The 12,922-nt window shown below is 36.8% G+C and overlaps 1 protein-coding gene across 4 annotated transcripts in view; it reads right to left on the reverse strand.

The window, feature by feature from the left end:
• Window positions 1-12,922, reverse strand: part of LOC131038928 (uncharacterized) — an 88,288-nt gene that overhangs the window by 23,959 nt on the left and 51,407 nt on the right. For 3 of the 4 annotated variants that reach the window (XM_057971528.2, XM_059217034.1, XM_057971529.2), the window contains exon 7: window positions 6,438-6,528. In XM_057971528.2, the coding sequence (XP_057827511.1) occupies window positions 6,438-6,528 (91 nt within the window). The remainder of the gene's footprint in view (window positions 1-6,437; window positions 6,529-12,922) is intronic. The other variant, XM_057971530.2, reaches the window with a different exon arrangement.

Raw genomic sequence — 12,922 nt, forward strand, 5'->3', positions numbered from 1 at the left:
TTTGTGAAGGCAAGGCAGCGATTATTTAAAAAGCTATAAGTAATTTGTGAAGGCAGCAATTTCATTATAGAAAGCAGCGCTTATACACTTGTGTTTATTAATAAACTAAGACAAATCAAAGTCAAGCAAAAGAGATGATACAAGTCAGCAATAAACACATAATAAACAAAGAGGTGTGATTATAAGGCACCAGTTTGTATTTTGTTAAATCGGAAATTAATAAATACAATCTCATTTCATAAGGAAAAGACACAACCAATCAATAGTTGTTTCTACATTGAAGAGTCACAACTTTTATTGAAGAGGCATATGGGAGATATATAAAGCAGATCCAAATCATTTTTGAAGTGGGTATGATGTGTGATGTGTGTTGTGTGAGCATTAAAGATTACAATCATATGCAGAAAAGACATTGATGAGAAGGAACATTGAAGATTTAAAAAGACTTGCATGAACAAATTTATGGGGATGTTATAGAAGACTATTGCACATATATGAAGGCTTATTTTGAGCAGATATAAGAGCAACTTCATAGCTGATTGTGAAGTGAGTTTTGGGGCAGATTCAAAGGTAATAAGAGCAAAATAATAGCAAACTTGACAAGGAAGTTTAGTGACAAATTTGCGATCAATTTGAGAAGGTAGTCATAACAAATTGAAGAAGAGAACCAAGGCATAACTTGTGAAGATCAAGATCATCCATCATCCATTGTAGAAGCAACATTGACAAGGTGGAAATTCAAATAGTGAGTTGGTGCTCACAAAGTAAACAAGGGGTTGGTGCCTCTGGTGAGTTGCTGCTCACAAAGTGATCAAGAGGTTGATGCCTCTAGTGAGTTGCTGCTCACAAAGTGATCAAGGGGTTGGCGGTGCCTTTAGTGCATTGGTGCTCACGAATTAAATAAGGAGTTGGTGCCTACAATCTTTGTAAAAGAAGAATTCCATAAAAATATTAATTTGTCATGGTTTTCTCCCATTAGGGTTTCCATGTAAAACTTGTGTTCCTTTGTGTTCTTATTTGCATGTGTGGTAGATTAAGCTTTATAAAGTATTGCTATTGTATCTATCAAATTGAAATTTGAAAGTTTGTCGATATATTGATTCACCCCCTCCCCCTTAGTATATTCGCGTGCTCTTCATTTTCAACTCTCTTCAAATGTCAAGAGTTCTATAGATAAGGCTCTGAAGGCTAAAGACTTGAGCATCCAGCTTCCATTAGCTACACCTAAAGGGGGAAACTCTAATAATTCAGAACATGTGGAATCTCCCAGAGAGATACTAGTACCTATGCCAAAAGATTTTCTTCCGGAGAACTTGGATCAGCATCCAGATGATATAGTACTAGCCAACACAAGTAATGATGACCACACTAATTTGGATGGAGGGGTTTCTTCAAAGAGATATAAGTGGTAGAAAATACTCATTGGTGATGTTCGGGATGACAAAATGATCAAAGTAGATCATCTAGAGGCAAGAGCAAGCAAAACACAGTTAACTTTGCTCTTATGGCTAACATTTAGAGTGTTCATGAGCCCCAAAATTTTGAAGAGGTGAAAGGTAAATCTGAATGGGAAAAGGCCATGGAAGCCAAATGGGTGTACAAAGTCATATACAAATTTGATGGATGTACAAAGTCATAGACTAACGAAGACTCTTTATGGCCTGAAGCAAGCACCCAAGGCATGGCACATAAAGATTGAGAAGTATTTGGATGAACACGGGTTTCAAAGAAGTCCTTTAAACCGTAACTTGTACATCAAAAGCATAGGCAATGGCATCATCCTTCTAGTCATTTATGCGGATGATATCATCATAACAAGTAGTGAGGCATATTTGATTGAGCACATCAAATGGAATTTGAGCAAGGTTTTTGACATGATAGATTTATGCCTCCTACATTATTGCCTCGGTGTAGAGGCTTGGTAGATAGGTGGTAGTATTTTCATTTCCCAGTCTAAATATGCCAAGAGTTTTCTAGACAAGTTCAAAATGATCAATTGTAAGATCTCGTTTACATTGAGCACATCAAATGGAATTTGAGCAAGGTTTTTGACATGATAGACTTATGCCTCCTACATTATTGCCTAGGTGTAGAGGCTTGGTAGATAGGTGGTAGTATTTTCATTTCCCAATCTAAATATGCCAAGAGTTTTCTAGAAAAGTTCAAAATGATCGATTGTAATATCTCATTTACACATATGAAGAAAGCATTGAAGCTTTCAGCCAAAACAAACTCAAAGGTGATAAAAAGTCAACTTGCAAGCAACTATAGGGCAGCCTTATCCATCTTATTGCCACTAGACCTGACTTGAGCTATGTTGTGAGTTAAATTTCCCAAATCATGACAACACCTAAGGTAGAACATTGGGTTGTAGTGAAAAGGTTGTTGAGATATGTCAAAGGGACACTCGACTTTGACATTTTGTATAGTAGAAACAAAGATCCTAGACTAGTTGGGTTCACAAATTCAAATTGGGCAGGTTCAGTTGATACGGGAAGTCCACTTCTGGGTATGTTTTCAGTCTTGGTGTGGGTGCAATCACATGGACCAATAAGAAGCAACAGGCAGTAGCTCTTTCCTTGACAAAAATAGAGTATCGCGGAACAGCCAAAGCATCATGTGAGGCAATATGGCTACGAAGGATGCTTCTAGACATCCAAATGTATCAAGCAGGGCATTCACCCTTGTTTTGTGATAATCAAGAACATGTTAAACTTCATTGTTATTTCATCTAGCAACTTGTAGAAGATGGATCGGTGATGTTGCAGTATGCTCTGACAAAGGACCAAACTGCAAACATTCTTACCAAGTCTTTGAGTCCTTACAAATTTGTCAAATTTCAAGACAAGCTTGGTGCAATTGACAAATTGATCATCAAGGGAGGGTGCTAAATTATTATTGTAATATTTAGTTATAATGATCAAACAAGTTGTTAGGATATACTTCAGAAATATTTTTTATTCTTTTAGTGTTTATCTGTTTTTCTTAGTTGTCGATCTTATACTTGCTAATATCAATTATTTTGGTAATCATTCTATGTCATTACATTTTCTAATATTTTGGACCTCCATGGGCCCATATATTGAGGGCTTGAGATGAAAGAAATGACAAGTTTTCTTTGCAAAGATATGCTGTTGAGTATTCTCAAGAGGAGAAAGATGTAGACCTCATGTTACGGCTTTGAGCTTACAATTTTATTGTAACATGTTTTTGTTGCAGATTAATTTATTGGTTCAATGCTTTGGAGTATGAGGTTTTATACCCGAAAGGTTTTTCCTCACATTAAACTAGAGAGGTGATGTAATGTTTATATGTTCTACCAAAAGCTTGGAGCTGGTAGTGGTGTCTATACTGAAAAACATTACCTACACTGTTTAATGAGTAACTATTGACTAACAGTGTTTAGCGACAGCTACTTATACACAATGATTATTCACATGAAGACATCGTGTTTGGTGATATGTGGGTATGCTAATGTCATGGTACAATTGGAATATAGTTGTGTGATTCTTGGTATTCCATGGACTGGTTGTAGTTAGGCATTTCGCATTCTGTGATGACGGCATCCTCTTGTGTGAATGTTCCAAGGTTGGTCAAAGACAGATGGGTGGAACAAAAGGTTGACCCTTGAACACTGGCACTTTATGTCAAGAGGTCAATTGTAATCTCCCTACTTTGAAATATAATTGAATAATAATAATAATCATTAAATTAAAATACAAAACAATAAATATAAAAATTAAATTAAAATATAAAAGAATATAATTAAATATAATTAAAATTTGATTATAATTAATGAATGGTCAAAAGGGATGAAATGATAAGTTGTGACTCCCTCAAATGTGAGATATAAAAGGGAGAAGAGAACCTCATTTGAGGGGGGGAGAATTTGGAAAATGAGAAGTGCAGATCTGATTTGAATAAGAAGTGCAGATCTAATTGTAGAAGGTTGTGTCCCTTTCAAAGGGCAGAAAGAATGAAGAGTTGCACTCTTTCAAAGGGTGCTAATGGTGAAAGGGTGTGTCTCTTGCAAAAGAACATACATGATGAAAAGGTGTGACCTCTCCCTCACATTGAGAGATACAAAGGAAGGAACCAAAAGCATCTAGTAACATCACCATCAATTAGATCAGAACTGTTATTAAGTTACAGGCAGTAGCATCCTTGTTCTTGGTGGTATGCATGGGGATGTGTTTAAAATGTATGCTTAATTTATGAAGTCTGATAATGTCCTTATGCAGAATTTAATAGTAATATTAATATAACTGCAATATGTATGATAGTTGCACTTAATTTCATATATATATTCATAATATATAAGAAGGTAGTATACTTATGGTCTAAATCATGTTATTACTGTCAGTATTTAAGATGGGAATGAGATGTTCCAAAGAGGGGGACTCTAAATCCAAGCAATAGGTTAAGTCCCGAGATAGGTTGGGGATCAGCGACCCATAAGCCTTGAGGGCATAGACCCAAGATAGGTAAGGGCTTGGATCTATAAACTTTGAGGGAGCCTATTGTATTTGGTCTCTAAGCACTTTGGTAACATACATAAACCATTCTTCCTTAAAATTGAAGTAGTAGCAGGGTCTGATATATATATTAAGAACTATGAATAACAGTGTTCCACGGGGACGCATCCCCCCCCTTTATGGCCGTGTCTCGGAGATGAGGACGTCTCCGGGACGGGGGAATGGGGACGCGACGTCCCTCGCCGTCCCGCCACCGCCACCCAAGCGCCGCCGGAGACGGGCTCCGAGAGACGTGCAGACGTCTCTCGAAGGACAGGGAGACGCCTAGATGTCTCCCATTGCCCCCATGTATATGCAATGTTTAAAATTAAAATTTTTAAAAAAAGTGACTTTTTGGGGGGTTAAGGGGCAACCCTAATTGGACATGGACCAATAGAAAAATAACACCTGACGCCTTTAGAAAATAATAAAAGTATTTTTGGCCTCACGGGGCGCTACCCCTTGACCTCAACTTGGGGGCGCTGCCCCCAAATCCCTGTTGAAAAATATAGGGGGAAACCGCGCCGATAGAAGTAGGGAAAATTTAACCTCCGAGTCTGATTAGGCTCCATATAACAACACAATTAGCATTGAAGAAATCTGCATTTAGATTTAGCATTTCAAAATAGTCTCATTTGAAATGTAATTCTTATACTGTAATACTGTCATACATCTTTTCAAAACTATTTTTTTCAAGTACTATATGTATATGTATAACTATACCAGCACCACCAACCCGCCACCCCCCCACCACCGTCCCCCCCGCCGTCCCCAAACTTAGGCCCTTGGTCCCCCCGTCCCAGAAACGCATCCCTGCGTCCCCCCATCCCCAACGCCTGTGGAACACTGATGAATAATGAAATTAATCATCTAATGAGGAAAATAAATAAGCACCTGCTAATATCTAATAAGTTGAAGAATACCAATGTCTAGCTTCATGATTAGTCTCTCATACAATTTTAGTATATCGAAACAGATTAATTATGTTAACCAGGTAGGGGACATTACATCAATTGCAGAATGTTATGTTGTAATGTTGTAGATTGAGACTCTCTAACAGACCCTTTTGTAATGAATCCTTCATTTTGAATAATATAACTATGGGCAATTTTTAGTAGTGGATTTTTCCCAAAAGGGTTTCCCACATTAATCTTTGCGTCTTGTGTAATCCTGTGTATGCATGTTGTTCTATTTGCTTCTGCAAAATCTTGTTAGTTAGATTTTGAAAATACTTATAACTATTTTTGGTTCACCTAATCTTAGGTTTCTTTATCCCAGTTTAATGGTTGTCTGCAACAGGGGTGTAAATCCCCAACAAAATGGGGGTTGCTACAGGAATGCTTGTGGAGTTTTGCCATGAGACATTCCAGTCAAGCTAAGTGAAAATCTGTTGGATTTAACTGCCTATCAAGGAAGCATGAGGTCTCAACATAAGGACAAGATCCTTTCCAGTTCCACTTAGTTGAAATTTCAAATATAAAGAAGGCTTTATAGATTGAATGTTAGAAAATATGTAGATAGCTATTTTGATTTTATCAGCACTCCCTATACAGTTTACACCATCTAAGTATTTAGCATGGATGAGGGCCTGTTACAGCACATCTAGATGCATAAGTTGATTAAGATAATTGTGGTGATATAAACTCTCCAGTATCACCTAGATTTGGCTTCTAATAAAATACATGCATTTCCACCAAGACCAACTGCTTAAAGGTTTACTTCCACTTGACATATGTGAGGATTTTCTTACTTATATAGCACAAAGACTAATAAATTATGATGAAACCTTTTATTTACTGTTGCTATCCAAAAATGTTCATCAGAGAATGTCAGTTTACAAATTCAGCATTTAGCCAATTGCCTAACTCTTTCCCTGTGATAAAAAGGCTTGAAAAAATTAAATGAAATTAGGAAGTTTCTTACGTTTACCATCATGATTAGTACTGCTTCCTGTCAAGATACTAGCTGGATTCTCTTTGCTTTCCATATCGTCAGAATTTACATCCCTTTTCCTCTGCACAAAACTCACATATCAAATAAATTTAATAAATATATTACAGAAAAGATACAAAAATAGAACAAACTTACTTTAAACTCTACTTCTCTGTCAAATATGGTAAGAAAGCTGAAAATAGTTATGATGTAGATAAAGTGAAAATGACAAAAGACACCATCAAGTATACAAAATCCAAATTACTGAACTTCCCATATCTCAATTTAAGAATCCCTCATAGATTAATGGAAGCTACTTTGTAATCACAAAATAACTAGAAAAAGGTATAATGGATCATAGTTAAAAATCTATCCTAGGATTTGGAAATGTGATAGGAGTATGTTTTATTTGTCTTGCTCCAGTTAATAAAACACCATATGAGGTGTTGACAAGTTAGAAAACTTCCGTTTCACACATTAGATTTTTTTGCTGTGAGGCTTATGCTCGTGTGCCTAGAGAAAAATGATCCAAGCTGGATTCTAATGCTCAAAAATGTATTTTCTTTCGATATGGTAAAAATGCTAAAGGGTTATAACCTTTGGAATCCTCTAACCTTGAAAATTTTGTATTTTAAAGATATTATTTTCAAGGCGCTTAGAGTTAATTCTGATCTTGAAACAGCCAAACAAAATAGAGAAGAAGAAAATCCTTTTTTGACTGAAATTGAAAAGCAAGACACACATATTGAAGAACTAAAAGTTAGACAAGGGTGTAAATGGAGAAAATTGTACACAGTCAAAGAGTTTAGAAGAACAATGGAAGCTTTTACACAAGGCAATATAAATCAATTAACAAGTACAGCCCACCAGTTTTCCTTGTGTACTTGCTTTATAATGCACTAACAATGAACCTAGATAGGTGAATGAAACTAGCTCTTTTAAAGTGTTAATCTTGGATGGAAGCCCTGCAAGAGGAGATGATTGTCATGCCTCTGACATGGAAGAAAATGGCAACATCCAGAAAATCATCTTAAACATAACACTTCATGATTTTATTATCAGAGAAGGTGAGATGGCAGCAATCCTTTCAAAATCTACGTCAATACAGTCGGTGACCCTCTCTTCATCAACAATAATGCAGCAAACCACATACAAGATAGGATGATAAGGAATGGATTAAGGAGATGATAAATTGTGTTTAATGTTTACATTAACAGGTGATATTAATAATTATTGAGGAGGTGCGATAATGATAATTATTAGTTAGAGGCAAAGGACATATGATCAAGGGTCGCCACCATTGCAAGAAGGATTCCCAAGGGAAAAGACATACCCTTCCACCCCATGAAGGTATATACAAGCAGCATATCAAACCCAAATAAGGGGCATCGAAGAAGACAAGGAAGTCAAATGATCAAGAGAGCAATATCTGATTTCAGAATTAATAAGAGAGAAGGTTATCAGACTTTGATATTTACAAGGTGCTTGGTATGATGCATACATAGAAATACTTACATTGTTGACTTGTTTATCTTGTCTTCAATTTAGTAATACCTTCGAATGATAAGTAATTAATTGTAATATCAAAAATCACACCCTATGCAATTCAGTGCAATGAATGGAGCCTTCCTCCACGTCATCAAAGGTCGTGTGTCACTGTTTTTGTCTTTTTGCCCACCTAGATTGCTTTGTCAGCTTTAAACTGAAATCCTACATCCTCTGTCAACCTGTCGTCCTCGGGACATTAGCGTTGCGTGGAGACGTCCGCGCAACGGTCAACGTCCCACGAATCTGATAGTCAGTAGGTGGCCATTTGAGCATTACGCCTATGCTCGAAAGGTATCGTAATGCCCCCGCATGCACCCACTGACGTCAATTTTTCGTCCAAAGTCTATATCTCTCCCATTTGAAGGCATTTTGAAGGATTCTTGGCATTTTGGATACTTTTGAACATTTTCTTGCAAGTTGGAGCTCTTGGTGATCCTCTTGAGCACTATTTACAAATTTTCCAGCACCTTACAAACAACCATTGTTGCAGACCTTCGAGCAGCTCATAGTGCCATCTTCACGAGTCGTAGAAGGGGAGTTTACTCACCTCTTTCTTTGATTCATTTACATATTCACATTCGTCCATTTCAAATATAATTTCCAATTCTCTATTTATCTTTATAATTTTATCATTCCCATGGCTATCTTTCTTGGTTGTCCGTGGTGGTGGAAACACCAAAACGGGGGTTTGACTTAGGCAAACTCCAAAACACAACCCCAACATTTTCCCTTCTTGCTTGTGTGTAGGATTGCAGTGGTAGAGAAGCTATTGTCTTGCAGGAGGCTTCAATCGTGGACCGTTTGTAAGTTTCCATCATTTTCCTTCATTTTGTTCCTTTATTTTGCATTCTGCAATATTTCATTTATTTCATTTTCCAACTGTCTAGTCAGTTAGTTTAGTTGTTTTTATCATTTCCGCACGGCTTTTGTGTTTCGTCCGTACAGGACAACAGCACGTCGCGCTCGTCCCAAGGACAGAGACTCAACAGAGTCATCCGAGAGTCTCGTTTATAGTCTGTTAGCTTAGTTTGTTATTTTCATCCCCTAGCTCACCCTTAGCGCCAGTATAAGTGAGGTACTGGAGGATCAGTTTGTCCTCTTGGGTTTATCATCCTTGAGGTGACAAATTTCCTCCACTACATTAATATATGCTTCTAATACATTTTCATTCTTGCTATTATTCTTAATACGAGCATAATAAATTATATTAATAAGGATTCCTTGAATGATTTTATCCAGCCAACTATCCCACTATGAAGTGAAGGATGAAATACATGATAAGGAGGCAGCAGCATTGAGTCCCCCGTCAAGTACACCAACCCCTAGGTGGGGCCCGCAAGCCAAAAGATTGTGTTCATTGCTGTAATGTCCCTACTAGTTAGAGATCATTGCCCTACAAAACAGATTGTTACAATACAACAAATATATATATATATATATATATAACTAATCTAATTTGCAATTAAACTTCAATTACTTAATTAACACTAATCTCAATTCTTATTTAATAAAAAGGATACGAGTGCAGTACTGGGACATGTCCTTAGGCGGCTGTGAAGCTCGCCTTCTTGGAACCCATCTTGGTTCCAAGCCATACTAGGAAATCAAAAGTTAATTTGAAACCTGTCTTGGATGTAATTTCTTACACCCAAGCCATACCAGGAAATCGAAGGTTAATTCGATTCCTGTCTTGGATGTAATTTCTTACACCCAAGCCATACTAAGGAAGACCATCATATATGATCAATTCCTTGCTTTGGATGATGCATATCATCATCCAACTCTACCAGAGAGGACCAGCCAGATCCGTCTCTTCTTGGATGAACTTTGTCAACCAAGCCATAACATATATGCATATAGATATTCAATATATACTGCCTACGAGGGATTATCATAATCCCTGAATTATGATAATCTCCTCCCAATAGCCTCCATCATATAGCCACATTATTCATATAATATTCTACAATTCATTATCATTTTTTAATCCATAAATTAAGCCTACATTTATATATTTCTTCATTCCCATTATTAATCCTACATACATATGAATATATTGCATACATACAACATTATAATCATGCTATACTTCTATAATATACAACATCATAATAATATAATTCTGCAGAACGAGATTGGAGACAGATTTACCAAAAGAATACTGTCATATCTATATATGTGTGTGTGGCACACACTTCCACACACATATACGTACATGTAGCGCTAATGCCAATCCCCTATTACCGGCTCTGCTGACGCAGCTGCAGTTCCCTTGTTTTTCCTCCTTTTTTCTCCCCATTCCTTGCATTGAGGTTCTTCCCTTATACCCCGTGGAGGGGAAGGGTTGCATCCCTCCACGGGTCCCTTCCGCACGAAGGGATGTGACGGTGGTCACATCCCAGGCTGCGACTACCGTCGCACCACTTCGTGCGGGGGGGAGGGTAGTCGTGATGGCTCCCTTGTATTACGTAGTTCGTAGTTTTAGTTTATATCACTTTGTATTAATATTTTAATTTAATAATACTTTCCTTATTATTTAATATATTAAATACATTGACAATTTAATCATTTACTTAATAATACTTTTTCTTTATTATTTTATATATTAAATACATTAACATTTTAGTCATTTATTTATATTAACCTTATTTAGTTAATCAATATTTAATGATTTATTTCCTCTTTAGTATATTAATATTATTTAATAAATTTACATCAGGTGATATCGTAGGGGATATCACAATTGCATGCTCTTGGGCTTGATTGGAAAGGACAGGCTCCCGACACCTTATGTGATTCTCTAAAAAATTATATAGTGTGGATTGGTTGTTAGGGAAAGTCTTTAATTGAATTCCACATGCACATCATTTAATTTGCAATCGTGATGTAAGGATTAGGATTCTCCTTACAATATTATTGATTATATGTTTTCCAATCTTTCATGGATATTGGACAATCATCATCATAGAAACAAGACTCCGAGTCGGCGAGGGTGTCTCGACTTGGGACTCGAAACTAGGCAAAAAAAACTCGACAAGTGAAAAACCCAAGAAATTTAGTGATTTTTAAGGATTTAAAACTTGTTTCATGCACCCTTTATTTTATAAACCTTAAAGACACAATAACATCGTCAAGTAGAAGCTAATTTGATCACATACACAAGTATACATCAATCACATAATTATAAACTCAAATTATAGTTGAAGAAAATTACACACTTAAATATTTAAATATTGTCAAATGTGTACAAAACTCATGGAATATGAAATCCATGACATCAAATGTTCCAAACAAATATCAGAACAATAACTAGAAGTCTATGGCTTAGAGGATCTTGCATCCATCCTATGACGGCATCTAAGGTAGGTCCCACTAACTAGTGGGGGTTTGGGAGTGGAGATGCTAATGGGTTTGTGTAATGTCCCCATTTTTCCAGTGAACACTCAAGAGTCATAGATTCATTTGTTAGCCATCTCCGCAAGTGAATTTAGTGGGCAGGGGATGATTTTGGGTGCAAAAAGGTTTATACTTAGACAAAATTGGGCTTGGGAGGATTTATATCATATAAACTTTATAACATCATGTTATAAAGTTAATTTTCTAAAAATAGAAAAAAATTTATTTAAATGACGTTTTAAAAAGTAACTTTATAATAAGTTACCTTGCACGCCTCCCTAAAAGATTTTAATATTTTAAAAAGTGGACAAATTTTATCATGATGAAATCACCCCTCAAGGTAGGCGTGGGTTTTTGGAGGAGAAGATTCCAATGGAATCTTAGAATCTTCCCAAGAAGGTTCGAATTAGGGTTGAAAGGCATAAAACCAAGGAGGTTGTGGCATTTTGGGTATTGTATTGATGTTATTTGGCATTTCTTCTTCCTTCAGCAGGTTTGCAACATTTTGGCAGAGGTCTAGGACCAGAATTGGGGACGAAAACCTCCAATTTTCAGGTGAGAGGACCTAGCCCCTCTCACGGTACAGCAATTGGTCTACAAGGGAAGCTCTATTCAGGCCATTGGGGGCCAAATGCAGGAGCAAAATTGATGATCACAGCACATTAAAGGTTCGAATTTCTGATCTGAGCAGAAAATTCATAATTTCCAGCAAGCTTATCCTCCATTCTTGCAGGCCGTACTATTCCTAGCTGGACCGTACCACTAATTTTGCCTGAGAGTTCAAAATTGATCCAGATTTCATTGTTTGTGATTAATAAGGGCAGATCCACAATTATTCCAGCTACATTGGCACTGGATTGTATTATATGAGCATTCTTTTGGGGAAAAGTGTCAAAATCTTGGAGTCTTGCCTGGAGGCTTTGTAGGTTATGCAGCATATTTGCATAAATTGGGATTGCTTGCCCTCAAGCAACACCAAGAAACCCACTGCTCCACTCTGATAAGAATACTTAAGCAACACAAACCATTAAGCAACATTCTGGAATTGTTTGAGAAATAATGTACCAAGCAATTCAATTCCCAAATCCCATACCAAAATGAAGAATCTGTTGTAGGAGTTGAAGTAGGAGAATGCAAAATCAAACAAATCATCACACAACAAGGATAACGCTGCCACATTAAGAGTAGCTGGTGGTAACCTCAAAGTTGTAGTATGTAAGCCATCATGAGGGAAATCAAAGCATGCATCAATACCATGACAAAAGAAGAATGAATCACTGCTCTTATAATTCTGAAAATCAGGACTGAATATTTCCCTTGTAACCATACTTTTGGAGTCATCCAAGTTGGTGCTAACAAGCATGCTTTAGTGTCATATCCAATTCCATCAACATTATATAGGGACTGACCAACATCATCTGAAAAATCAGAATTAAATAACTCTGGATTCTCTTTACCAAGCTTGTTGTGTATATCATGAATGTGCTGGATCCGTAGCTTGGCTTGACGAGCTATCAATTTGGCTTGCCGTG

This window comes from Cryptomeria japonica, chromosome 3 (genome assembly GCF_030272615.1).
Source record: "Cryptomeria japonica chromosome 3, Sugi_1.0, whole genome shotgun sequence".
NCBI lineage: Eukaryota > Viridiplantae > Streptophyta > Pinopsida > Cupressales > Cupressaceae > Cryptomeria > Cryptomeria japonica.